This window comes from Triticum dicoccoides, chromosome 5A (genome assembly GCF_002162155.2).
Source record: "Triticum dicoccoides isolate Atlit2015 ecotype Zavitan chromosome 5A, WEW_v2.0, whole genome shotgun sequence".
Classification (NCBI taxonomy): Eukaryota; Viridiplantae; Streptophyta; class Magnoliopsida; order Poales; family Poaceae; genus Triticum; species Triticum dicoccoides.
Window position 1 is genome coordinate 417,336,909 of NC_041388.1, and position 27,553 is coordinate 417,364,461.

At 43.1% G+C, this 27,553-nt stretch overlaps 1 protein-coding gene and 1 pseudogene across 1 annotated transcript; both read left to right on the forward strand.

The window, feature by feature from the left end:
• Nucleotides 1–417: 417 nt before the first annotated feature.
• On the forward strand, nucleotides 418–4,189 carry LOC119301952 (F-box protein At3g07870-like). The gene is made up of 6 exons (XM_037578965.1): nucleotides 418–627; nucleotides 1,365–2,718; nucleotides 2,808–2,930; nucleotides 3,083–3,175; nucleotides 3,274–3,306; nucleotides 3,827–4,189. The coding sequence occupies exons 2-3, from the start codon at nucleotides 1,412–1,414 to the stop codon at nucleotides 2,845–2,847; spliced, it is 1,347 nt and encodes a 448-aa protein (XP_037434862.1). The 5' UTR covers nucleotides 418–627; nucleotides 1,365–1,411; the 3' UTR covers nucleotides 2,848–2,930; nucleotides 3,083–3,175; nucleotides 3,274–3,306; nucleotides 3,827–4,189.
• Nucleotides 3,167–9,722, forward strand: LOC119299637 (annotated as a pseudogene).
• The last annotated feature ends 17,831 nt before the right edge of the window (nucleotides 9,723–27,553 follow it).

The following is a 27,553-nucleotide window of genomic DNA, read 5'->3' on the forward strand; positions in this document are numbered from 1 at the left end:
AGTAATTTTGTGTGTGTGCGCTTTTTTTTTCTAAAAATAGACGCATAATATTGTCTGAGCAGTGGCGGGTACCGCTGGAAGCACACGTTTCAAGTAGGTTCAGGCTAAAAAAAGGAAGCTCAGAGCTTCTGAATTTCTCGGCTGAGAAGCTTTCGAGCCAATACTGTATCAAATTAAGCTAAAAAAAACTAGTGTGTCAAATTTCCACACAAAAAAATCACAAGTTTTTTTTGGGGTTGGAGCTCTTTTTTTTTTTTGAGGCATTTTGGGGTTGGAGCTGTCTCTTGTTCCATCGGGAAAGGCCGTTTGGCTGGGCCCTTTGCTTTGTGCTGGGCCGCGCTCGCTTTCGTTTTGCTGGGTGGGGGTGCCCGCCCGACCCGACCGCGCGGCAGGTAAAAAACGATTTGTGGTGCGCGAACCGCGAATCCTCAAAATCCCCAATCTCCATTTCCCCGCTCTAACCCTAGCTAGACACAGACCGCCCGTGCGGTGCGGTGCGGCTGCGGTTGCGGCGGGAGAGGAGCCTCCGCCGGCGAAGCGAGGTCGCGCGACTCGCGTGCTCGAGGGAGGGGAGAGGAGGCGAGGTGGTCTTTGGTTCTCGGCGGCGTGCAGTTCGACGCGGTGGCGGTAAGCTCGGACCTCCTTTTTTTTCCGCCCTCACATGGCTGCGCAGAGGTAGAGATTAGAAGTAGAAAACATGTCTCGGAATCAACTGGTTCACGGTACCATTATGCTACTCTCTGTTTAGACATCTGCATATCACCGTAGTCACTGAAACTTACAAATGGTGCAGAAATTGCTGTCCACCGTAGCCACTGAAACCTATAAATGGTGCAGAAATTTCTGTCCACAGCTGCCGGGTCTCTTTGTCGCTGATGCAGTTTTGGTTGGTTGATCCGGATTCGTGCCGTCTTTCCCAATGCCAAATGCACCGGTTGCTTGTTCTGTCCAATGTTTCAGTGTAAACTATTTCTAACCTGCATGGTTTTCGCGCTCATGCACACATTCTGCTGTGCAGAGAGTCATATTCAGGGCGTGTTGTGGTGGTGTAGTACTCACTTTGTATTTCATCTGCATGTTGATATGTGTACTTGACCATGCCTTTAATTAGTTTTAAACCAGCTTGATTTTTCAACATTTTAGGCATCATATGTATATTGATTTGCTAATGATTATTTAGTCAATGGCCACACAAGGCTCCATATTTGCTGTCCGCTACTTAATTCCTTATTTACCCATTCTCAGTAGATAAACTTAAACATCTGTTAAACTTTACCTGGACTTCATGTCACTTGCCAGCATATTACTCTTAGTTTAATCATAATCTTTACACAGTTTGGCCTTTTTTTTATGTCTGTTTGCAGAAGGATTCGGTACCTAGGTTTCCCCGGGAGACTACATTTTGCTTACTATGGCTTCTGAGGAAATCAAATCAAAGAAGCAAAGAAATGATGAATGCATTATAAACTGTCTCCCAGAGGACCTCATTGAGCGGATATTTTTGAGGCTTCCAGTGAGCACTTTGTTGAGGTGCGTCAGTGTCTGCAAGCACTGGCACAACTTCATCCGTGATCCACAGTTTGTCGTATCACACCTTCAGTGTGCGCCCCGAGATGTCCTTCTGTTCTTCCAGCAAGAGTCGATCTCAGGCGAGCCCTACCATAGTGATGCTATCCTAATTGATGAAGCCTGGTCGCCATCGACATGCGCAGTGCCAGTGATTGGGCCTGATGATTTCCTTTTTGGTTCATGCAATGGACTCCTTGGCTTATACACAAAGGCATCAACTATCAAGATAGCTAACCTTGCAACTGGTGAATGTCTACATCTTGAGAAACCTGCGAAGAATGTGAAGGGTGATCACTTCTCTTTCTACAGCTTTGGATTTCATCCTGTGACAAAAGAATACAAGATTACACACTTCCTTGGTGATTGTGTTGAGGGTCGCCCCCATAATAAAGACAGGTTCAGCACCATTCAAGTTTACACGCTTGGTGATGAGAAATGGAAACATATCCGAACTCCAGAAGCTCTTAGCTTGATCAGTGTAAGAAACTCTGGAGTTATCAATGTTGATGGCAAAATGTATTGGTTGACTGAAGAAATGTTAGCTAGCTGGCAGCATGCAGTTATGTCCTTTGATCTCAGGGAAGAAAGTTTTGCAATGATTCAACTGCCTGCAGCACGTGAAGATCATTATTATTTTGGTCCTCGCAAGTTCTGGATCAGAGATATAGATGGGAAAATATGTATAGTAACTGCTCAAATAAGTCGTTATGGTCCCAAAGCTCTTGCTGGTGAGTTGCAGATCTGGACACTCGACGACACGGTAGAGCAACAAAGGTGGAGCCAGAAATACAATATTAAGAACCCACCAAATTACATTCCAGGTCCACATTTTGTTCACAGGGATAGGATCCTCGCACAACTTTGCAGCGATAACGTATATGCGTATGAGTTGTTCGGCGAGAACTTTGATGTTAACCTGTGTAAGGGGGTAAACCTGTTAGATTTCAGCCCCCGCAAGCCGTACAACATGCAATCCTACATATGTGTGAAGTCACTTGTCCATTTAGATGTATACAAGAAGGCTGGCATTGTACGTAGACCAAAACAGTGGGAAGGCTGGCAGTTGAAGAAGTGGGAGACATGGAAGCGTAGGCTTAGCAAGTTAGCGGATTTGCAGTGCCGGATGCACAAATTTGAGACCACTTACTTGTATGTTGGCCAGACTGTTATTATTAGGCCTTGATGAATATTAATTATCATTTTAAGATTTGACAAACTGCTAGTTTGCCATTTTGTAGGAAGTCGCAGAAACAATGGGGAAAAGGTGCCAGTTTTTGAAGGATAAGCAACATAACATAGCAGAACATGTACTCACGGAACTCAAACAGGTGTTGCAGCACAAACCAGATAATCCAGATCAGGTAATTTTTTTTACTGAAATGATAGAATGTATGTTACCACACTTTTCACATGTTTGTTCAAAACGTTTATAATTAGTTAGGCCAAATGCATGATAATATTTTAAGTGCATTGTAACTACTGTGTTAACAAGTGTCTTGCAAGTGTCCAATAGCTAAGGTCCATCAGGAGGCTTAATTGGGTGGAGTACAGTCAGGCCCAGCGGAAGTTAGAGGTTCGTTTAAGTAAGACGGAAGACATGATCAAGGTACAGTGTGTTAGTGTGCTCACATTTGTTGATGTACTAACATTATTTACTTCTGTTGGTGAAATATGCCACATTTGACAAAGTTGTCCTTCCTATAGGTTGTGCAGCAGGCACAGGATATGTTGGATCAGGTAAATTTGCATTGGTTCTTACTTGACTTCTAAATTATCCATGTTTTCAGCAACAACCTTCCAGTTCTCGTTTCTGTTCTGGCCTGCTGGTCTCATTTGCTGTAGTTACGATGCCTATTAACTTATCTTCAGAAATAAGCAACTTAGCCTACTGTCTATCTATTTTCTTGCATGCATTTCGAGTCTCATTGTTTGATGGAATACTTTGTACATGCTGAGCAGTGAGCATGGTTGTGCACTTGTGCTTGTGCTAATCGAGCACTGAAATATCTTACATTGATGGTGCATAAGTAACTATTCAGATGTTTCTGTTGTTGTTAAGTAACTATAAGAGAGGCATGATAGATTGAGCTATTCCATATACCTGTGAACAGCAGATTAAGTTACAAGAATGGAGATCTGAAACAAAGAACTTTGTGAGTAGTAGCCAAGAAGATTATTTTTATCATCCACTACAAAATTTTGTTTTAATCTGTATTGTTCTGGTTTTGATATCCTGATCCACGTTTACTTTTGGCAGGATGCGTCAGTTGGTGGCGCCTCTTCCAGTGACGGTCCTGACAAGGAGGAACAAGGGAGCCTTCAGCATTAAACCTGGCTTTCCTGGGGCAGTTCTTACTAATTGTCTCTGTTCCGTCCTGAGAGATTCTGCAAGTTCTACAAGGAGATTCTTGCTCCCTTGGATTGGACGTGCGCAACCATTGTCCGCGCGCCGATTCGGCCTCTTGCTCCATCAGTTGCTTGTCATTGCATTGCAATTCAAGTTTGTGGTTTCTACAAATGTCGAGGGCACAATGCTGCTTGGCCCTTAGAGATCCGACTGGAACATTGCTCCTTACCTCGAACAGAAAGAGTGGTTCATTTTATGAATAGATTTTAAGCACTTTGCCATGTTTAAAAACTTGAGACACGCTACCAGACTTAATACTGGTTTTCTGTGTCGTTGCTGATCCAGTTCTCACGGTATACACTTGGCGCCGTGATTTAAACCTTCGCCGTGCTAGGTTTTGATGTCACCGCCGTCCTGTGCTACTAGGTCTCCGGATATCGTCTTGTCCCTCCCTGTTGTTTCCTGTCAATAATCTGACCTTCTGCTCACACCTTGTGTGTGTTCTAGGGCACATGGTCGTCCACCACACAAAACCCTAGCTCATTCCGTCTTGTCGACTGGATCTGGAAGGAGAACGTGGAAGGCCTGATGAAGTAGAGAGGTAGGGACTCAGAAATTGGGAGGGTTGGAGTAGTAGAAGTGCAGGCGATCAGTAAGCTCTTGTCCGTGAAGCCGGTGCAGCCGAGCAAGCAAAACTACTATAGAGAGAAGCAAGTCACGAGCCACGATTGTGTTTTTAAAAGCAGCACTAAAACCTCCGGTAATCGTGACCTCTGATCGGCAACATAACATTAAACGATTTTCTGAACGGAATGGACGATGCAGTAGCAATCAAACTGAAAAAAATGGCAAATGCATACCCCAGTCCCTGGCAGCTCCATAACATTTAGGATCCGCGCCCTGCCATCTAGTGCGGCCATAACTCTGTTCCACATCTCCTCGCAAGATTTGTAGACAAGCAACATTTTCAAGACCTCTTCTTCTTAGACATTTTGCTTTTTGCAAAGTAAAATAAAATTCACGCCTTATAAATGCCTAGCCCGAGAAGAAAGTTCAGATCACCGACATTCATGCCAACTTGTACCTGTATAGTCAGGTTTTCTTTAGAAGCAGTAGACATTCCTTTTTTTTAAGGATCAGTAGACTTTTTTTTGTTAGGCCATTGAGGATCAGTAGGCATTCCTATGCTCCCTTCCCCGGCCACTCAGGCCGCGCTCGCGCGCCCTGGTGCTGGGCCGTGCGTTTTCCCTTCGCCGAGTGCTCGCGCGCCCTAACGCCCTCGCATTTCTCGGCATAGGTTGCCAGATTTACGCTCAGAAAACATGTTTCGAGAATCAACTAATTCATGGTATCATTATGTTACTGCCTGAGTAAATGGCACTGGCGGTCCGATGACTTGCGCTGTGGGTGTACTTAAGTCACGGTACTTGCAAATCGGAAAAACCCGTTATAGAACTTGCATTACGGGTGCAGATAGGTCACACAGGTCATTTGGATCGGCCAGCTGCCTGGTTTTCTCCCTCTAACGGTCAAGCGCGATAAATTTGTTCACGACTTTAAAAATATATGTGATTCGTGACTTTAAAAAAATGTTCGTGAATGATAACTTTGAAAACTATTTATTCACGACTTTAAAAAAATATCCACGAACTTTTAAAAATAAATATTTGTGATTCGCGACTTTAAAAAAATGTGCGCGAACGATAAATTAAAAAATAATTATTAAAAATATTTGTGATCCGTGACTTTAAAAAAATGTCCAGGAACGAAAATTTTGAAAATGTTTTGGAATGATATATTTGAAAATGTTCGTGAATGATTAATTGGAAAACTATTTGTTCACAACTTTAAAAAAATGGTCGAGAACGATAATTTTGAAAAATATTTGTGATTCGCGAACATTTTTTTAAAGTTGTGAGCATTTAAAAAAATATTTGTGATTCCCGACTTAAAAAAAAGGTCGAGAACGATAAATTTAAAAATATTTATTAAAAATATTTGTGATTCGTGATTTTAAAAAATGTCCACGAACGAAAAATTTGAAAATATTTCGAACAATAAATTTGAAAATGTTCATGAACGATTAATTTGAAAACTATTTGTTCACGACTTTAAAAAATGGTCGAGAATGATAAATTTGTAAAATATTTGTGATTCGCGAACATTTTTTTAAGTTGTGAACATTTTAAAAAAATGTGATTCACGACTTTAAAAAAATGTTCTCGAACGATAAATTAAAAAATATTTATTAAAAAACTTTGTGATTCGTGACTTTAAAAAAATGTCCATAAACGAAAAATTTGAAATGTGACCTATCTGCACCCGCAACGCAAGTTCTATGACGGATTTTTCTCGAAAACCGGGCAGCTGGCCGATTCAGATGTCATATGTGACCTATCTGCACCCGCAATGCAAGTTCTATGACGGGTTTTTTCAGTTTGCAAGTACCGTAATTTAAGTGCACCCGCAGCACAAGTTCTCGGACCGCCAGTGCCATTTACTCTTACTGCCTGCTCCGCGTATTACCCGAAACTCACAAAATGGCAGAAATTGATGTCCGCCGTAGCTGGAACTTATAACTGGTGCCGAAATTGCTGTCCACGGCCGGTTCTCTTTGTCGCTGATGCAGTTTTTGCTGGCTGATCCGGATTCGTGCGCCTTTCCCAACGCCAAATGCACAGTTTGCTTGTTCTGTCCGATGCTTCAGTGTAAACTATTTCTATGTTGTACGGTTGTTGCGCTGATGCACACATTCTGCTGTGCAAAGAGTCGGTCAGGGCATGTGTTGTGGTGGTGCACTTGACCCTGCCTTTAGTTTTAAACTAGTTTTTTTTTTTGCGCGAAAACTTCCGATCTATTCATCAACTGTCAAGGTAGTACAAAAAACACTAGAAGTAAAAATTACATCCAGGTCTGTAGACCACCTAGCGACGACTACAATCTCTGGAGCGAGAACATTTTCGGAACATACGTATATTGATGTGCTTACAATTATTAGTCAATGGCCATACAAGGCTCCATATTTGCCACAGATCCGCCACTTATTTCTTTCTTTACCCATTCTCAGTAGATAAACTTAAAACATCTGATAAACTTTACCTAAACTTGATGTCACTTGCCAGCAAATTACTGTTAATCATAATCTTTACAGAGTTTGCCCTATTGTTTTTTGTATGTGTGTTTGCATAAGGATTCGGTGCCTAGGTCTCCTTGGGAGTCTAGATTTTGCCTGCTTTGATTTCTGAGGAAACCAAAGCAAAGAAGCAAAGAAATGAGGAATGCATTATAAACAGTCTCCCAGAAGACCTCATTGAGCGGATATTTTTGAGGCTTCCAGTCAGCACTTTGTTGAGGTGCGTTGGTGTCTGCAAGCACTGGCACAACTTCATCTAGGATCCACAGTTTGTCGCATCACACCTCCAGTGTGCGCCCCGAGATGCCCTTCTGTTCTTCCCGCAAGAGTCAGCCTCAGGCAGGCCCTACCCTAGTGATGCTATTGCTATACTGGTTGACGAAGCCTGGTCGCCATCGACATATGCAGTGCCAGTGATTGGGCCTGATGATTTCCTTTTTGGTTCATGCAATGGACCCTTGGCTTATACACAAAGACATCAACTATCAAGATAGCTAACCTTGCAACTGGTGAATGTCTCCATCTTGAGAAACCTGCGAAGAATGTTAAAGGTGATCACTTCTCTTTCTACAGCTTTGGATTTCATCCCGTGACAAAAGAATACAAGATTACACACTTCCTTGGTGATTGTGTTAAGGGCCGCCCCCATAATAAAGATAGGTTCGGTGTCATTCAAGTTTACACGCTTGGTGATGAGAAATGGAAAGATATCCGAACCCCAGAAGCTCTTAGCTTGATCATTGTGAGAAACTCTGGAATTGTCAATGTTGATGGCAAAATGTATTGGTTAACTGAAGACATGTTAGCTAGCTGGCAGCATGCAGTTATTTCCTTTGATCACTCAGGGAAGAAAGTTTTGCAACGATACAACTGCCAGCAGCACATGAAGATCATGATCGTTACGGTCCTCGTAAGTTCTGGATCAGAGATATAGGTGGGAAAATATGTATAGTAACTGCTCAAACAAGTCGTTATGATCCCGGAACTGCTCTTGGTGAGATGCAGATATGGACACTTGACAACACGGTAGTGCAACAAAGGTGGAGTCAGAAGTACAATATTAAGTACTCACCAAATTATATTCCAGGTCCACATTTTGTCCACAGGGATAGGATCCTGCAGCAATAATGTATGTTCATGTGAGTTGTTCGGTGAGAACTTTGATGTTAACCAGAGTGGGTACACCTGTTGGATTTCAGTCCCCGCAAGCCATGCAACATGCAATCCTACATTTGTGTGAAGTCACTTGTACGTTTAGATGTCTACAAGAAGGCTGGAATTGTACGTAGACCAAAACAGCGGGAAGGCTGGGAATTGAAGAAGTGGGAGACATGGAAGTGTATGCTTGGCAAGGATGCGGATGTGCGGAGCCAGATCCACAAATTTGAGCATGACTTACTTGTATGTGTGCCAGACTGTTATTATTAAGCCTTGATGAATATTATTATTTTAAGATTTGACAAACTACTAATTTGCTATTTTGTAGGAACTCACAGAAACATCGAGTAAAATGTGCAAGTTTTTGCAGAATAAGCAATATAACATTGCAGAACATGTACTCACGGAACTCAATCAGCTGTTGCAGCGCAAACCAGATAATCCAGATCAGGTAATTCTCTCCTCAAATGATAGAACACATGTTATCACACCTTTTCCGTGTTAGTTCAAAACATTAATAATTATCTAAGGCCAAATGCATAATAATATTTTAAGTGCATTGTAACTATGGCGTTAACAAGTTTCTTGCAATTATCTAATAGCCATTGTCTGTCCGGAGGCTTAATTGGGTGGAGCAGAATCGGGAGCAGCAGAAGTTAATGGCTCGTTCAAGTAAGATAAAACACATGATTAAGGTACAGTGTGACAGTGTGCTTGCATTTATTGATGCACTAACACTATTTACTATTGTTGGTGAAATATGCCATATTTGACAAAGTTGTCTTCCGTATAGGTCGTGAAGCAGGCAATGGATAACATCTCTAGTATTAGAATATTGGATCAGGTGAACTTTTGCATGGGCTCTAACTTCTAAATTATCCATGTTTTCAGCAACCTTTATAGTTCTTGTTTCTTGTTTCTGTTGTGTCGTACTGGTCTCATTTGCTGTAATTATGAAGCCTATTAACTTATCTTCAGAACTAAGCAACTTATCCTACTGTCTGTCCATTTTCTTGCATGCATTTTCAGTTTCATGTTTGGTGGAATATTTTGTACATGCTGAGCGATGAGCATAGTTGTGCTAATTGAGCATGGGATTTTGTTACTTTGATTGTGCATAAGTAACTATTCACTGGTTTCTTCTTCTTCTTCTTGTTCTATTCCATATACCTATGAACAGTAGATTAAGTTACAAGCTAGAGTTCTAAAACAAAGAATTTGTGAGTAGCCTAGAAGATTATTCTGTCACAAATTTTCATTTTCATCTGTATTGTTCTGATTCCTGTCTTGAAATTTAGCAACATTGTGTCCCGTGTTTCCTGTTAGAGAGGAACATCGATATCTGATATGTCACCTTATTTTTCATCAGAATTTTGCATGCTGCCTCACATGGGACGAAAGTTGCGAGCGCTTCTTGTATTTGATATTCTGACCCATATTCACTTTTGGCAGGGTACATCAGCTGCTGGCGTTTCTTCCAGTGACGGTTATGACAAGAAGAAAGAGAGCCTTTAGCATTGAACTTAGCTTTCTGGGGCACTTCGTTTCGTCTCTGAGTGATTCTGCAACTTGTACAAGGAGAGTCTTCCTCCCTTGGATTGGATGGCCTCTTTTGCTCCATCAGTTGCTTGTCATTACATTGCACTTTCAGGTTTCTAGTTTCTACAAGATGTCCAGCGCGCAATGCTGCTTGGCCCGAGAAATCCGACAGCAACACGCCCCTTGCCTTAAGCAGAAACAATGGTGTGATTTTTTGAACAGATTTTAAGCAGTCTGCCATGTTTTAAATACTTGAAATGCACTACCAGACTTCATGCTGGCTTTATGTGCTGCTGTTGTCTGATTTTAAGCACCCTAATATCCAGAAATTGCTATTGGACGGCGCCCAACTTTTTAGAAAAAAAAGCACATTCCTATTGTTATGGTGCTGCTAGAAGGAGGGCGCGAGAGAGCCGGCCGGGGGCCTTTTGCCCACGACCGGGCAAGATGGAAGGAATTTCCTTCTTAATTCTTGCTTGATTAGATTGATACATCTCCTCTCTTTATATAAAGAGGTTTACTTGACTCCCAAGCAAAGCTTACTTGACCTCTAAGCAAGCGACATTTATCTTTAATTAACCCTAAGACTAATGGGCTATACTACCAACCTAGGCTCATTAGGCCCATTACGTACTATAACACTACAACTCACCTAGACATGCAGCTTGTCCTCGAGCTGCAGCCTAACCAACTTATAACCATGACCCGAGGCAACACAAACCAAACAGCTAAAAACAAGCCTTTTACATCTCGGCTTGTTTTATTACTCTTTGGTGGGAATTAGCACACAAATGCACTTGTGGTTAACTGATAACTGCAGCGGAAACAAGTAATCTCAGCACCACATCATGTACTAATTCAAGGATTGTTGCTTAGCACGGAAGGAAAACATATGCAGCAGCATATATGGAGGCAGAAAATGTTACTCAGCAGGCAAGACACTCCTTAGCCTAGTGTCTTGTGGTAGGAGTAAGTTTCTGGACAGCATCAAACATCAACAAAGAGACACCAGATTTTTACGTGGAAAACCCCTCAACTTGAGGGGAAAACCACGGGCCGAAGCCACCCAAATCCTCTTCCACTATTATCAAATGTGAGATACAACAAGTTCTTCTCTAGAAAGCACTAGATGATCTCATACATCAAGATTTCCGAATCTTGGATGAACACAACAAGATTGGGGTTCAAGAACTAGGGATTGAAACCATCTCACCAAAGATGGTGGAACCGAAACTTGAAGGAGACAAGGTAGTGGATCTGGACCTTCACAACCTTGGGGAGGAGCCCCCTTGCTTCTTCCTTCAATCTTCCTCTTCTTCCCTTGCTCTCTTGGTTTTCTCTCATCTTCTCTCTTGGAGGATGAACTGATTTTCGTCACTCTTGGTGGTGGCTGCTGGATGGAGGGTAAAGCATCCCCATCCACACATGTGCAAAGTCCAAAATGACCCTTGGTCATAACCCTAATGGGTAGTGGGCTTATGCACCTCTTTGGGATGCCTAAAAGGCTTCAAATGGTCATCTCCTCACAGCCCACATGAGGAGGATATTCCAACAAATCTCCCCCTCCGACTCATGAGGGGGGCACCGCCATGCCCGCTACCTTACAACATGCTTGTAGCTTCTCATTTGGCAATATCTTGGTCATCATATCCGAACCATTGTCGTCGATATGGATCTTCTCAAGTTTTAGCAACTTGGAACTCACGACATCTCGAATCCAATGGTACCTCACATCAATGTGCTTGGTTCGAGAGTGATAGCTTGAATTCTTGGCAAGATGAATATCACTCTGACTGTCACAAAACAGAACATACTTCTCTTGCTTCATGCCGAGCTCTCGCAAGAAGTTCTTCATCCACAAAACTTCCTTGCCAGCATCAACTGCTGCAATGTACTCAGCTTCTGTAGTTGATGTAGAAACACATTTCTGCAATCTTGATTGCCATGACACTGCTCCCCCTACATAAGTCATCAGGTATCCAGATGTGGACTTCCTACGATCCTTGTCACCTGCGTAATCTGCATCTGTATAGCCCTGCAATACAGGATCACCATTTCCAAAGCATAGACAAGATGTAGAAGTACCCTTGAGATACCTGAGAATCCACTTCACTACTTCCCAGTGAGCTTTACCTGGATTTTTCATGAACCGGCTAACAACTCCAACTACATAGGCAATGTCAGGCCTAGTGCATACCATGGCATACATCAAACTGCCCACAGCAGATTTGTAAGGTACTTTCCTCATTTCTTCTTTCTCCTTCTTACTTGTAGGACATTGTTTAGAATTCAGTTTGTGATGGCCTGCAAGCGGAGAGATAACAGATTTTGCATCTTTCATATTGAACCTTTCAAGTACCTTCTCAATGTATCTTTCCTATGAGAGCCAAAGCAGCTTCTTTGATCTATCACGGGAGATTTTCATGCCAAGTATTTGCTTAGCTGGTCCTAAATCCTTCATGGCAAATGATTTACTCAATGCCTTCTTGAGGAGAGCAATCCTCTTTGTGCCATTTCCAACAATCAGCATATCATCAACATACAACAAGAGAATAATAAAGTCACCCTCGGCGTACCTCTTCATAAAGACACAATGGTCACGTTGTGCTTTATGGTAACCAAGCCCAGTCATAAAAGACTCAAACTTCTTGTACCACTGCCGAGGAGCTTGCTTCAAGCCATACAAACTCTTCTTCAATTTGCAAACTAAGTGCTTCTTGCCTGCAACCATAAATCCCTTTGGCTGCTCCATGTATGTCTCCTTCTCTAGGTCACCATGTAAGAATGTTGTCTTCACATCAAGTTGTTCAATTTCCAAGTCCATGGTGGCAGCCATGCCAAGCACAACTCGGATCGAAGACATCTTGACCACTGGAGAGAATATCTCACTATAATCAATGCCCTTTTCTAACTGAATCCTTTCACAACCAATCTGGCCTTGTACCTTGGATGTGAGGTGTTTTCTTCAGTCTTCACTCTGTACACCCACTTGTTCTTGAGTGCTTTCTTGCCCTTTGGCAGTTTCACCAACTCAAATGTATCATTCTCATACAGGGAATTCATCTCATCCTGCATGGCTTCTAACCATTCTTCCTTGTTCTCATCAGACATTGCCTCCTCATAGCATGAGGGCTCACCTGCATCTGTCATCAACACATATTGATGTGGTGGATATTTAGAAGAAGGAATGTGACTTCTTTCACTTCTTCTTTGCTACTGCACTGGTGGTGAATCAGGTGGATTTTCGTTGGCATCATCATTACCAACTTCATCATCATCATCATCACTTGATGGCTGCTCGCCACTTTGACTTGTACTGCCTTAATCAGTTGCATCTCCACTGTCTTCAGTGTCATCATCTCCCCCATGATTGTCATGCACGAGAGGAGGACAGATTGGATCCATGTCAACCTGAGGTGTGTTGGTCATTGGCTTCTCTGGTTTTCCAATATCTTTTATTGTTTCATCTTCAATGAACATCACATCTCGGCTTCTCACAATCTTCCTATTTACTGGATCCCACAACCTGTAGCCAAACTCTTCACTTGGTTGGCTGAGGTAGATGCACTGCTTTGTCTTGCTATCAAGCTTGGATCTCTCGTCCCTTGGAACATGTACAAATGCCCTGCAACCAAAGACCTTCAAGTGCTTGTATGATACCTCCTTCCCTGACCAAACTCTCTGAGGAATATCACCTGCAAGAGGAACTGAGGGAGATAGGTTAACCACATACATAGCATTCATCAATGCTTCAGCCCAAAATGAATTTGGTAAATGAGCATGAGAGAGCATAGCTGTGACCCTCTCTATGAGTGTCCTATTCGTTCTCTCTGCAAGACCATTGAGCTGAGGTGTCTTTGGTGGACTCTTCTCAAGCCTGATGCCAACATTTCTGCAATACCTCTCGAAAGGACCTCTGTATTCACCACCGTTGTCTGATCTCACGCACTTCAATTTCCTGCTAGTTTCTCTTTCAACCTTGGCATGGAACTCCTTGAAGGCTTCAAGCGTCTGGTATTTGTGTTTCAGCACATATACAAAAACCTTTCTGGAATGGTCATCAATAAAAGTCACAAAGTATAATGCTCCACCATGAGATTTTTCAGTCGTGGAGCAAACATCAGTGTGCACAATATCAAGAACATTTTCTGCACGATGTGGAGGGAGTGTACGAAATGCAGCCCTATGTTGTTTGCCAGCAAAACAATGTGCACAGGGTTTCAAGGATATACCTTTCAACTCAGGGAGGTACTCCATGCGAGCAATAGCGTGCATGCCCTTCTCACTCATATGCCCAAGCCTCTTGTGCCACAATTCAACCGAAGTGTCTTTTTCAACAATGTTCAACACCTCATTGCACAACTTGATTTTAGTCACATAGAGATTACCTTGCTTACTCCCTCGAGCCACAATCAAAGAGCCTTTGGTGAGTTTCCACTTTCCTTCACCAAAATAACTAGGATGTTTGATATCATCAAGCTTGCCCACTGACAACAAATTCAGCCTTATGTCGGGAACATGCCTCACATCATCGAGCACCAATCTGCAACTTGTGTTTGTTTCAATGCATATAGAGCCCTTGCCAACAATTGCTGACGAACCACTATTTCCCATCCTCACTTGGCCAGCAACACCACTAGTGTAAGATGTGAAATACTCCTTGTGTGATGTGATGTGGAAGGACGCACCTGAATCCACAACCCAACTCATGGCATCATCACGAACATCACTATAGCAATCTTCATCTTCAATGACTAGATAGTCCTCATCTGTTGCGGTCATTGCTGAACTGCTCTCAGCCTTTTGCTCGGTTTTCTTTGTGAGTTTTCCCTCTGCAAGCTCTCTTTTGTACTTCCTGCACTCGCTCTTTATGTGTCCCGGATTGCCATAATGAAAGCAAGTAATATATTTTCTCTATTTTGACTTTGATCTCCCCTGGATTTGCTTTTGCCTTGCTGAAATCTTGTATTGTTGCGTCCACGGTTCTCATTCTTCCCATGAGTTTCAGCCACATACGCATCAGAAGAAGAGGCATCACCCTTTTCCTTCTTTCTGGCTTCTTCATTCAGCATACTATTCTTCACCATCTCCAAAGTCAGCTTCCCATCCGGAGCTGAATTGCTAAGTGATACAACAAGCATGTTCCAACTATCAGGCATGGAACTCAGCAGCAACAATGCTTGCACCTCATCCTCAAAGTTGATCTTCATGGCTGAAAGTTGATTTATATGGCATTGGAAGACATTTAAGTGCTCAATCACACTTGTGTTGGGGAACGTAGTAATTTCAAAAAAATTCCTACGCACACGCAAGATCATGGTGATGCATAGCAACGAGAGGGGAGAGTGTTGCCTACGTACCCTCATAGACCGACAGCGGAAGCGTTATGACAACGCGGTTGATGTAGTCGTACGTCTTCACGGCCCGACCGATCAAGCACCGAAACTACGGCACCTCCGAGTTTTAGCACACGTTCAGCTCGATGACGATCCCTGGACTCCGATCCAGCAAAGTGTCGGGTAAGAGTTCCGTCAGCACGACGGCATGGTGATGATCTTGATGTACTACCGTCGCAGGGCTTCGCCTAAGCACCGCTACAATATTATCGAGGATTATGGTGGAAGGGGGCACCGCACACGGCTAAGAATATGATCACGTGGATCAACTTGTGTGTCTAGGGGTGCCCCCTGCCCCCGTATATAAAGGATCAAGGGGAGGAGGCCGGTCGGCCCCTATGGCGCGCCAAGGAGGAGTCCTCCTCCTAGTAGGAGTAGGACTCCTACTAGGAGGGGGAAAGAAGTGGGGAGGGAGAAGGAAAGGGGGGCGCCGCCCCCCTCTCCTAGTCCAATTCGGACCAGGGGGGAGGAGGCGCGCGGCCCACCTTTGGCTGCCCCTCTCTCTCTCTCCACTAAGGCCCATATGGCCCATTACTTCTCCTGGGGGGGGGGGGGTTCCGGTAACCCTCCGGCTCTCCGGTTTTCTCCGAAATCACCCGGAACACTTCCGGTGTCCGAATATAGCCATCCAATATATCAATCTTTATGTCTCGACCATTTCGAGACTCCTCATCATGTCCGTGATCACATCCGGGACTCTGAACTAACTTCGGTACATCAAAACTCATAAACTCATAATATAACTGTCATCGAAACCTTAAGCGTGCGGACCCTACGGGTTCGAGAACAATGTAGACATGACCGAGACACGTCTCCGGTCAATAACCAATAGCGGAACCTGGATGCTCATATTGGCTCCTATATATTCTACGAAGATCTTTATCAGTCAGACCGCATAACAACATATGTTGTTCCCTTTGTCATCGGTATGTTACTTGCCCGAGATTCGATCGTCGGTATCTCAATACCTAGTTCAATCTCGTTACCGGCAATTCTCTTTACTCGTTCCGTAATACATCATCTCGCAACTAACTCATTAGTTGCAATGCTGTGATGTGCATTACCGAGAGGGCCCAGAGATACCTCTCCGACAATCGGAGTGACAAATCCTAATCTCGAAATACGCCAACCCAACATGTACCTTTGGAGACACCTGTAGAGCTCCTTTATAATAACCCAGTTACGTTGTGACGTTTGGTAGCACACAAAGTGTTCCTCTGGTAGACGGAAGTTGCATAATCTCATAGTCATAGGAACATGTATAAGTCATGAAGAAAGCAATAGCAACATACTAAACGATCGAGTGCTAAGCTAACGGAATGGGTCAAGTCAATAACATCATTCTCCTAATGATGTGATCCCGTTAATCAAATAACAAATCTTTGTCTATGGTTAGGAAACATAACCATCTTTGATTAACGAGCTAGTCAAGTAGAGGCATACTAGTGACACTCTGTTTGTCTATGTATTCACACATGTATTATGTTTCCGGTTAATACAATTCTAGCATGAATAATAAACATTTATCATGAAATAAGGAAATAAATAATAACTTTATTATTGCCTCTAGGGCATATTTCCTTCAGTCTCCCACTTGCACTAGAGTCAATAATCTAGTTCACATTGCCATGTGATTTAACACCAATAGTTTACATCATTATGTGACCAACACTCAAAGGGTTTACTAGAGTCAATAATCTAGTTCACATCGCTATGTGATTAACACCCAAAGAGTACTAAGGTGTGATCATGTTTTGCCTGTGAGAGAAGTTTAGTCAACGGGTCTTCCATATTCAGATCCGTATGTATTTTGCAAATTTCTATGTCAACAATGCTCTGCACGGAGCTACTCTAGCTAATTGCTCCCACTTTCAATATGCATCCAGATTGAGACTAAGAGTCATCCGGATCAGTGCCAAAACTTGTATCGACGTAACCCTTTTACGACGAACCTTTTGTCACCTCCATAATCGAGAAACATATCCTTATTCCACTAAGGATAATTTTGACCGTTGTCCAGTGATCTACTCCTAGATCACTATTGTACTCCCTTGCTTAACACAGTGTAGGGTATACAATAGATCTGGTACACAACATGGCATACTTTATAGAACCTATGGCTGAGGCATAGGGAATGACTTTCATTCTCTTTCTATCTTCTACCGTGGTCGGGCTTTGAGTCTTACTCAATTTCACACCTTGTAACACAGCCAAGAACTCTTTTCTTTGACTGTTCCATTTTGAACTACTTCAAAATATTGTCAAGGTATGTATTCATTGAAAAAACTTATCAAGCGTCTTGATCTATCTCTATAGATCTTGATGCTTAATATGTAAGCAGCTTCGCCGAGGTCTTTCTTTGAAAAACTTCTTTCAAACACTCCTTTATGCTTTGCCGAATAATTCTACATTATTTCTGATCAATAATATGTCATCCACATATACTTATCAGAAATGCTGTAGTGCTCCCACTCACTTTCTTGTAAATACAGGCTTCGCCGCAAGTCTGTATAAAACTATATGCTTTGATCAACTTATCAAAGCGTATATCCCAACTCCGAGATGCTTGCACCAGTCCATAGATGGATCGCTGGAGCTTGCATATTTTGTTAGCACCTTTAGGATTGACAAAACCTTCTGGTTGCATCATATACAACTCTTCTTTAAATCCATTAAGGAATGTAGTTTTGTTTATCCATTTGCCAGATTTCATAAAAATGCGGCAATTGCTAACATGATTTGGACAGACTTAAGCATAGATACGAGTGAGAAACTCTCATCGTAGTCAACATCTTAAACTTGTCAAAAACCTTTTTGCGACAATTCTAGCTTTGTAGATAGTAACACTACTACCAGCGTCCGTCTTCCTCTTGAAGATCCATTTAATCTCAATGGCTCACCGGTCATTGGCCAAGTCAATCAAAGTCCATACTTTGTTTTCATACATGGATCTCATCTCAGATTTCATGGCCTCAAGCCATTTTGCGGAATCTGGGCTCATCATCGCTTCCTCATAGTTTGTAGGCTCGTCATGGTCAAGTAACATGACCTCCAGAACTAGATTACCGTTCCACTCTGGTGTGGATCTCACTCTGGTTTTACCTACGAGGTTCGGTAGTAACTTGATCTAAAGTTACATGATCATCATCATTAGCTTCCTCACTAATCGGTCTAGTAGTCACAGGAACAGATTTCTTTGATGAACTACTTTCCAATAAGGGAGCAGGTACAGTTACCTCATCAAGTTCTACTTTCCTCCCACTCACTTCTTTCGAGAGAAATTCCTTCTCTAGAAAGGATCCATTCAAAGCAACGAATATCTTGCCTTCGGATCTGTGATAGAAGGTGTACCCAACATTTTCTTTTGGGTATCCTATGAAGACACACTTCTCCGATTTGGGTTTGAGCTTATCAGGTTGAAACTTTTTCACATAAGCATTGCAACCTCAAACTTTAAGAAACGACAGCTTAGGTTTCTTGCCAAACCATAGTTCATACGGTGTCGTTTCAACGGATTTAGATGGTGCCCTATTTAACGTGAATGCAGCTGTCTCTAATGCATAACCCCAAAACGATAGTGGTAGATCGGTAAGAGACATCATAGATCGCACCATATCTAATAAAGTACAGTTATGACGTTCGGACACACCATTACATTGTGGTGTTCCAGGTGGCATGAGTAGTGAAACTATTTCACATTGTTTTTAACTGAAGGCCAAACTCGTAACTCAAATACTCTTCTCTACGATCAGATCGTAGAAACTTTATTTTCTTGTTACGATGATTTTTCACTTCACTTTGAAATTCTTTGAACTTTTCAAATGTTTCAGACTTATGTTTCATCAAGTATATATACTCATATCTGCTCAAATCATCTGTGAAGATCAGAAAATAATGATACCTGTCGCGAGCCTCAATATTCATCGGACCACATACATCAGTATGTATGATTTCCAACAAATCTGTTGTTCGCTCCATTGTTCCGAAGAACAGAGTCTTAGTCATCTTGCCCATGAGGCATGGTTCGCAAGCATCAACTGATTCATAATCAAGTGATTCCAAAAGCCCATCAGCATGTAGTTTCTTCATGCGCTTTACACCAATATGACCTAAACGGCAATGCCACAAATAAGTTGCACTATCATTATTAACTTTGCATCTTTTGGTTTCAATATTATGATTATGTGTATCACTACGATCGAGATCCAACGAACTATTTTCATTGGGTGTGTAACCATATAAGGTTTTATTCATGTAAACAGAACAACAATTTATTCTCTTACTTGAATGAATAACCGTATTACAATAAACATGATCAAATCATATTCATGCTCAACGGAAACACCAAATAACACTTATTCAGGTTCAACACTAATCCCGAAAGTATAGGGAGTGTGCGATGATGATCATATCAATCTTGGAACCACTTCCAACACACATCGTCACTTCACCCTTAACTAGTCTCTGTTTATTCTGCAACTCCCGTTTCGAGTTACTAATCTTAGCAACTGAACTAGTATCAAATACTGAGGGGTTGCTATAAACACTAGTAAAGTACACATCAATAACATGTATATCAAATATACTTATGTTCACTTTGCCATCCTTCTTATCTGCCAATCACTTGGGGTAGTTCCGCTTCCAGTGACCAGTCCCTTTGCAGTAGAAACACTTAGTCTCAGGCTTAGGACCAGACTTGGGCTTCTTCACTTGAGCAGCAACTTGCTTGTTGTTCTTCTTGAAGTTCCCCTTCTTCCCTCTGCCCTTTTCTTGAAACTAGTGGTCTTGTCTACCATCAACACTTGATGTTTTTCTCGATTTCTACCTTCGTCAGTTTCCGCATTACGAAGAGCTTGGGAATCGTTTCCGTTATCCCTTGCATATCATAGTTCATCACGAAGTTCTACTAACTTGGTGATGGTGACTAGAGAATTCTGTCAATCACTATCTTATCTGGAAGATTAACTCCCACTTGATTCAAGCGATTGTAGTACCCAGACAATCTAAGCACATGCTCACTAGTTGAGCGATTCTCCTCCATCTTTTAGCTATATAACTTGTTGGAGACTTCATATCTCTCAACTCGGGTATTTGCTTGAAATATTAACTTCAACTCCTAGAACATCTCATATGGTCCATGACGTTCAAAACGTCTTTGAAGTCCCGATTCTAAGCCATTAAGCATGATGCACTAAACTATCAAGTAGTCATCATATTGAGCTAGCCAAACGTTCATAACGTCTGCATCTGCTCCTGCAATAGGTCTGTCACCTAGCGGTGCATCAAGGACATAATTCTTCTGTGCAGCAATGAGGATAAACCTCAGATCACGGATCCAATCCGCATCATTGCTACTAACATCTTTCAACATAATTTTCTCTAGGAACATATCAAAATAAACACAGGGAAGCAACAACGCGAGCTATTAATCTACAACATAATTTGCAAAATACTACCAGGACTAAGTTCATTATATATTTAAGTTCAATTAATCATATTACTTAAGAACTCCCACTTAGATAGACATCCCTCTAATCCTCTAAGTGATCACGTGATCCAAATCAACTAAACCATGTCCGATCATCACGTGAGATGGAGCAGTTTCATTGGTGAACATCACTATGTTGATCATATCTACTATATGATTCACGCTCGACCTTTCGGTCTCCGTGTTCTGAGGCCATATCTGTATATGCTTGGCTCGTCAAGTATAACCTGAGTATCCCGTGTGTGCAACTGTTTTGCACCCATTGTATTTGAACGTAGAGCCTATCACACCCGATCATCACGTGGTGTCTCAGCATGAAGAACTTTCGCAACGGTGCATACTCAGGGAGAACACTTCTTGATAATTAGCGAGAGATCATCTTAAAATGCTACCGTCAATCAAAGCAAGATAAGATGCATAAAAGATAAACATCACATGCAATCAAAATATGTGACATGATATGGCCATCATCATCTTGTGCCTTTGATCTCTAACTCCAAAGTATCGTCATGATTTCCATCGTCACTGGCATGACACCATGATCTCCATCATCTTGATCTATATCAATGTGTCGTCACATGGTCGTCTCGCCAACTACTGCTCTTGCAACTATTGCTATCGCATAGCAATAAAGTAAATCAATTATTTGGCGCTTGCATCTTATGCAATAAAGAGACAACCATAAGGCTTCTGCCAGTTGCCGATAACTTCAACAAAACATGATCATCTTATACAACAACTTATATCTCATCATGTCTTGACCATGTCACATCACAACATGCCCTGCAAAAACAAGTTAGACGTCCTCTACTTTGTTGTTGCAAGTTTTACGTGGCTGCTACGGGCTTAGCAAGAACCGTTCTTACCTACGCATCAAAAACCACAATGATAGTTTGTCAAGTTGGTGCTGTTTTAACCTTCGCAAGGACCGGGCGTAGCCACACTCGGTTCAACTAAAGTTGGAGAAACTGACACCCGCCAGCCACCTGTGTGCAAAGCACGTCGGTAGAACCAGTCTTGCGTAAGCGTACGTGTAATGTCGGTCCGGGCCGCTTCATCCAACAATACCGCCGAACCAAAGTGTGACATGCTGGTAAGCAGTATGACTTATATCGCCCACAACTCACTTGTGTTCTACTCGTGCATATTACATCAACGCATAAAACCTAGGCTCGGATGCCACTGTTGGGGAACGTAGTAATTTCAAAAATTTCCTACGCACACGCAAGATCATGGTGATGCATAGCAACAAGAGGGGAGAGTGTTGCCTACGTACCCTCATAGACCGACAGCGGAAGCGTTATGACAACGCGGTTGATGTAGTCGTACGTCTTCACGGCCCGACCGATCAAGCACCAAAACTATGGCACCTCCGAGTTTTAGCACACGTTCAGCTCGATGACGATCCCCGGACTCCGATCCAACAAAGTGTCGGGGAAGAGTTCCGTCAACACGACGGCGTGGTCACGATCTTGATGTACTACTGTCGCAGGGCTTCGCCTAAGCACCGCCACAATATTATCGAGGATTATGGTGGAAGGGGGCACCGCACACGGCTAAGAATATGATCACGTGGATCAACTTGTGTGTCTAGGGGTGCCCCTGCCCCCGTATATAAAGGATCAAGGGGAGGAGGCCGGCCGGCCCCTATGGCGCGCCAAGGAGGAGTCCTCCTCCTAGTAGGAGTAGGACTCCTACTAGGAGGGGGAAAGAAGTGGAGAGGGAGAAGGAAAGGGGGGGCGCTGCCCCCCTCTCCTAGTCCAATTCGGACCAGGGGGGAGGAGGCGCGCGGCCCACCTTTGGCTGCCCCACTCTCTCTCCACTAAGGCCCATATGGCCCATTACTTCTCCCGGGGGGGGTTCCGGTAACCCTCCGGCTCTCCGGTTTTCTCCGAAATCACCCGGAACACTTCCGGTGTCCGAATATAGCCGTCCAATATATCAATCTTTATGTCTCGGCCATTTCGAGACTCCTCGTCATGTCCGTGATCACATCCAGGACTCTGAACTAACTTCGGTACATCAAAACTCATAAACTCATAATATAACTGTCATCGAAACCTTAAGCGTGCGGACCCTATGGGTTCGAGAACAATGTAGACATGACCGAGACACATCTCTGGTCAATAACCAATAGCAGAACCTGGATGCTCATATTGGCTCCTACATATTCTACGAAGATCTTTATTGGTCAGACCGCATAACAACATACGTTATTCCCTTTGTCATCGGTATGTTACTTGCCCGAGATTCGATCGTCGGTATCTCAATACCTAGTTCAATCTCGTTACCGGCAAGTCTCTTTACTCGTTCCGTAATACATCATCTCGCAACTAACTCATTAGTTGCAATGCTTGCAAGGCTTATGTGATGTGCATTACCGAGAGGGCCCAGAGATACCTCTCCGACAATTGGAGTGACAAATCCTAATCTCGAAATACGCCAACCCAACATGTACCTTTGGAGACACTTGTAGAGCTCCTTTATAATCACGCAGTTATGTTGTGACGTTTGGTAGCACACAAAGTGTTCCTCCGGTAAACGGGAGTTGCATAATCTCATAGTCATAGGAACATGTATAAGTCATGAAGAAAGCAATAGCAACATACTAAACGATCGAGTGCTAAGATAACGGAATGGGTCAAGTCAATCACATCATTCTCCTAATGATGTGATCCCGTTAATCAAATAACAACTCTTTGTCTATGGTTAGGAAACATAACCATCTTTGATTAACGAGCTAGTCAAGTAGAGGCATACTAGTGACACTCTGTTTGTCTATATATTCACACATGTATTATGTTTCCGGTTAATACAATTCTAGCATGAATAATAAACATTTATCATGAAATAAGGAAATAAATAATAACTTTATTATTGCCTCTAGGGCATATTTCCTTTAACTTGTGCCATCTCGGTACTCAAGCTTTGCAAGTCTTTTGATCACCGAGGCCTTGTTCATTGATGTCTTCCTCTCATACATAGACTCCAACTTTTGCCACATCTCATAAGCATTTGTTTCATTTGCAACATGGTGGAAAATATTATGGTTGATGTACAACCGAATCATACCTACTGCCTTTCTGTGCAACACTCTCCATTCTTCTTCCGTGACACCTGTGGGTATCTTGTCTTTCACAATTGTCTCATACAAATCCTTGCAATAAAGGATATCTTCCATCATGGGCTTCCATAATGAGTAATTGGAGGAATCAAGTTTTATCATGCCACTTGCAGTAGCGCTTTCTTCTAAAGCCATTGTGAGCAGCACTTCCAGCAACAATCAAGCAACTGGGTTTGCAACCTTCTAAGCAACCAAGGCTCTGATGCCACTCTGTTGGGAATTAGCACACAAATGCACTTGTGGTTAACTGATAACTGCAGCGGAAACAAGTAATCTCAGCACCACATCATAAACTAATTCAAGGATTGTTGCTTAGCACGGAAGGAAACATATGCAGCAGCATATATGGAGGCAGAAAATGTTACTCAGCAGGAAAGACACTCCTCAACCTAGTGTCTTGTGGTAGGAGTAGGTTTCTGGACAGCACCAAGCATCAACAAAGAGACACCAGATTTTTACGTGGAAAACCCCTCAACTTGAGGGGGAAAACCACGGGCCCGAAGCCACCCAAATCCTCTTCCACTATTATCAAATGTGGGATACAACAAGTTCTTCTCTAGAAAGCACTAGAGGATCTCATACATCAAGATTTCTGAATCTTGGATGAACACAACAAGATTGGGGCTCAAGAACTAGGGATTGGAACAACCTCACCAAAGATGGTGGAACCGAAGCTTGAAGGAGACAAGGTAATGGATCTGGACCATCACAACCTTGGGGAGGAGATCCCTTGCTTCTTTCTTCAATCTTCCTCTTCTTCCCTTGCTCTCTTGGTTTTCTCTCATCTTCTCTCTTGGAGGTTAAACTGATTTTCGTCACTCTTGGTGGTGGCTGCTGGATGGAGGGTAAAGCTGTTGGGGAACGTAGCAGAAATTCAAAATTTTCCTACGTGTCACCAAGATCTATCTATGGAGAAACCAACAACGAGGGGAAGGAGAGTGCATCTACATACCCTTGTAGATCGCTAAGCGGAAGCGTTCAAGAGAACGAGGTTGAAGGAGTCATACTCGTCGTGATCCAAATCACCGGAGATCCTAGTGCCGAACGGACGGCACCTCTGCGTTCAACACACGTACATCCCGGTGATGTCTCCCATGCCTTGATCCAGCAAGGAGAGAGGGAGAGGTTGAGGAAGACTCCATCCAGCAGTAGCACAACGGCGTGGTGGTGGTGGAGGAGCGTGTTACTCCAGCAGGGCTTCGCCAAGCACCGCAAGAGACGAGGAGGGAGAGGGGTAGGGCTGCGCCAAGAAGGAGAGGAACTCGCGTGTCTTGGGCAGCCCAAACCTCAAGTATATATAGGGGGAGGGGAGGGGCTGCGCCCCCATCTAGGTTCCCTCCCTAGGGGTGGCGGCAGCCCCTAGATCCCATCTGGGTGGCGGCCAGGTGGAGGGGAGAGGGAGGCGCACCAGGCATGGGCCCTAAGGCCCATCTGCCCTTAGGGTTTGCCCCCCTCCTCCTCTTAGGCGCCTTGGTCCCTTGTGGGGGGGCGCACCAGCCCACCTGGGGCTGGTCCCCTCCCACACTTGGCCCATACAGCCCTCCAGGGCTTGTGGCCCCACTTGGTGGACCCCCGGGACCCTCCCGGTGGTCCCGGTACGTTATCGATAAACCCCGAAACCTTTCCGGCGACCAAAACAGGACTTCCCATATATAAATCTTTACCTCTGGACCATTCCGGAACTCCTCGTGACGTTCGGGATCTCATCCGGGACTCCGAACAACATTCGGTAACCACGTATATCTATTCCCTATAACCCTAGCGTCATCGAACCTTAAGTGTGTAGACCCTACGGGGTCGGGAAACATGCAGACATGACCGAGACACCTCTCCGGTCAATAACCAACAGCGGGATCTGGATACCCATGTTGGCTCCCACATGTTCCACGATGATCTCATCGGATGAACCACGATGTCAAGGACTTAATCAATCCCGTATACAATTCCCTTTGTCTAGCGGTACGATACTTGCCCGAGATTCGATCGTCGGTATCCCGATACCTTGTTCAATCTCGTTGCCGGCAAGTCTCTTTACTCGTTCTGTAACACATCATCCCATGATCAACTCCTTGATCACATTATGCACATTATGATGATGTCCTACCGAGTGGGCCCAAAGATACCTCTCCGTCACACGGAGTGACAAATCCCAGTCTCGATTCGTGCCAACCCAACAGACACTTTTGGAGATACCCGTAGTGCACCTTTATAGCCACCCAGTTACGTTGTGACGTTTGGCACACCCAAAGTATTCCTACGGTATCCGGGAGTTGCACAATCTCATGATCTAAGGAAATGATACTTGACATTAGAAAAGCTTTAGCATGCGAACTACACGATCTTGTGCTATGCTTAGGATTGGGTCTTGTCCATCACATCATTCTTCTAATGATGTGATCCCGTTATCAATGACATCCAATGTCCATGGTCAGGAAACCATAACCATCTATTGATCAATGAGCTAGTCAACTAGAGGCTTACTAGGGACATGGTGTTATCTATGTATCCACACATGTATGTGAGTTTCCTATCAATACAATTCTAGCATGGATAATAAACGATTATCATGAACAAGGAAATATAATAATAACTAATTTATTATTGCCTCTAGGGCATATTTCCAATAGTCTCCCACTTGCACTAGAGTCAATAATCTAGTTCACATCGCCATGTGATTAACACTCACAGGTCACATCGCCATGTGACCAACATCCAAAGAGTTTACTAGTGTCACTAAACTAGTTCACATCATCATGTGATTAAGACTCAATGAGTTCTGGGGTTTGATCATGTTTTGCTTGTGAGAGAGGTTTTAGTCAACGAGTCTGCAACAATCAGATCCGTATGTACTTTGCAAATCTCTAGGTCATATTATAAATGCTGCTTCCACGCTCCACTTGGAGCTATTCCAAATGGTTGCTCCACTATACGTATCCGGTTTGCTACTCAGAGTCATTCAGATAGGTGTTAATGCTTGCATCGATGTAACCATTTACGCCGAACTCTTTATCACCTCCATAATCGAGAAACATGTCCTTATTACTCCAAGGATAATTTTGACCGCTATCTAGTGATCCACTCCTGGATCACCTTTGTACCCTCTTGCCAGACATGTGGCAAGGCACACATCAGGTGCGGTACTCAGCATGGCATACCGTATAGAGCCTATGACAAAAGCATAGGGGACGACATTCGTCCTTTCTCTTTCTTCTGCCGTGGTCGAGCTTTAAGTCTTAACTTCATACCTTACAACTCAGGCAAGAACTCCTTCCTTGACTGATCCATCTTGAACACCTTCAAGATCATGTCAAGGTATGTGCTCATTTGAAAGTACCATTTAGCGTTTTTGATCTATCCTCATAGATCTTGATGCTCAATGTTCAAGTAGCCTAATCCAGGTTTTCCATTGAAAAACACTTTCCAAATAACCCTATATGCTTTCCAGAAATTCTACGTCATTTCTGATCAACAATATGTCAACAACATATACTCATCAGAAATTCTATAGTGCTCCCACTCACTTCTTTGGAAATACAAGTTTCTCATAAACTTTGTATACACCCAAAATTTTGATCATCTCATCAAAGCATACATTCCAACTCCGAGATGCTTAATCCAGTCCTTAGAAGGATTGCTGGAGCTTTGCATACTTATTAGCATCTTTCAGGATTGACAAAACCTTCCGGTTGTATCACATACAACCTTTCCTCAAGAAAATCGTCGAGGAAACAATGTTTTTTTTGACATCCTATCTGCAAGATTTCATAAATAATGCAGTGACTGCTAATATAATTCCAAC

What these genes read in the sequence shown, in the direction of transcription:
- LOC119301952 (XM_037578965.1), top strand. Translation starts at nt 1,412, where the DNA reads ATGGCTTCTGAGGAAATCAAATCAAAGAAGCAAAGAAATGATGAATGC. An exon ending in AAATTTGAGACCACTTACTT is followed by an intron (nt 2,719 to 2,807) that starts GTATGTTGGCCA and finishes GCCATTTTGTAG; the next exon opens with GAAGTCGCAGAAACAATGGG.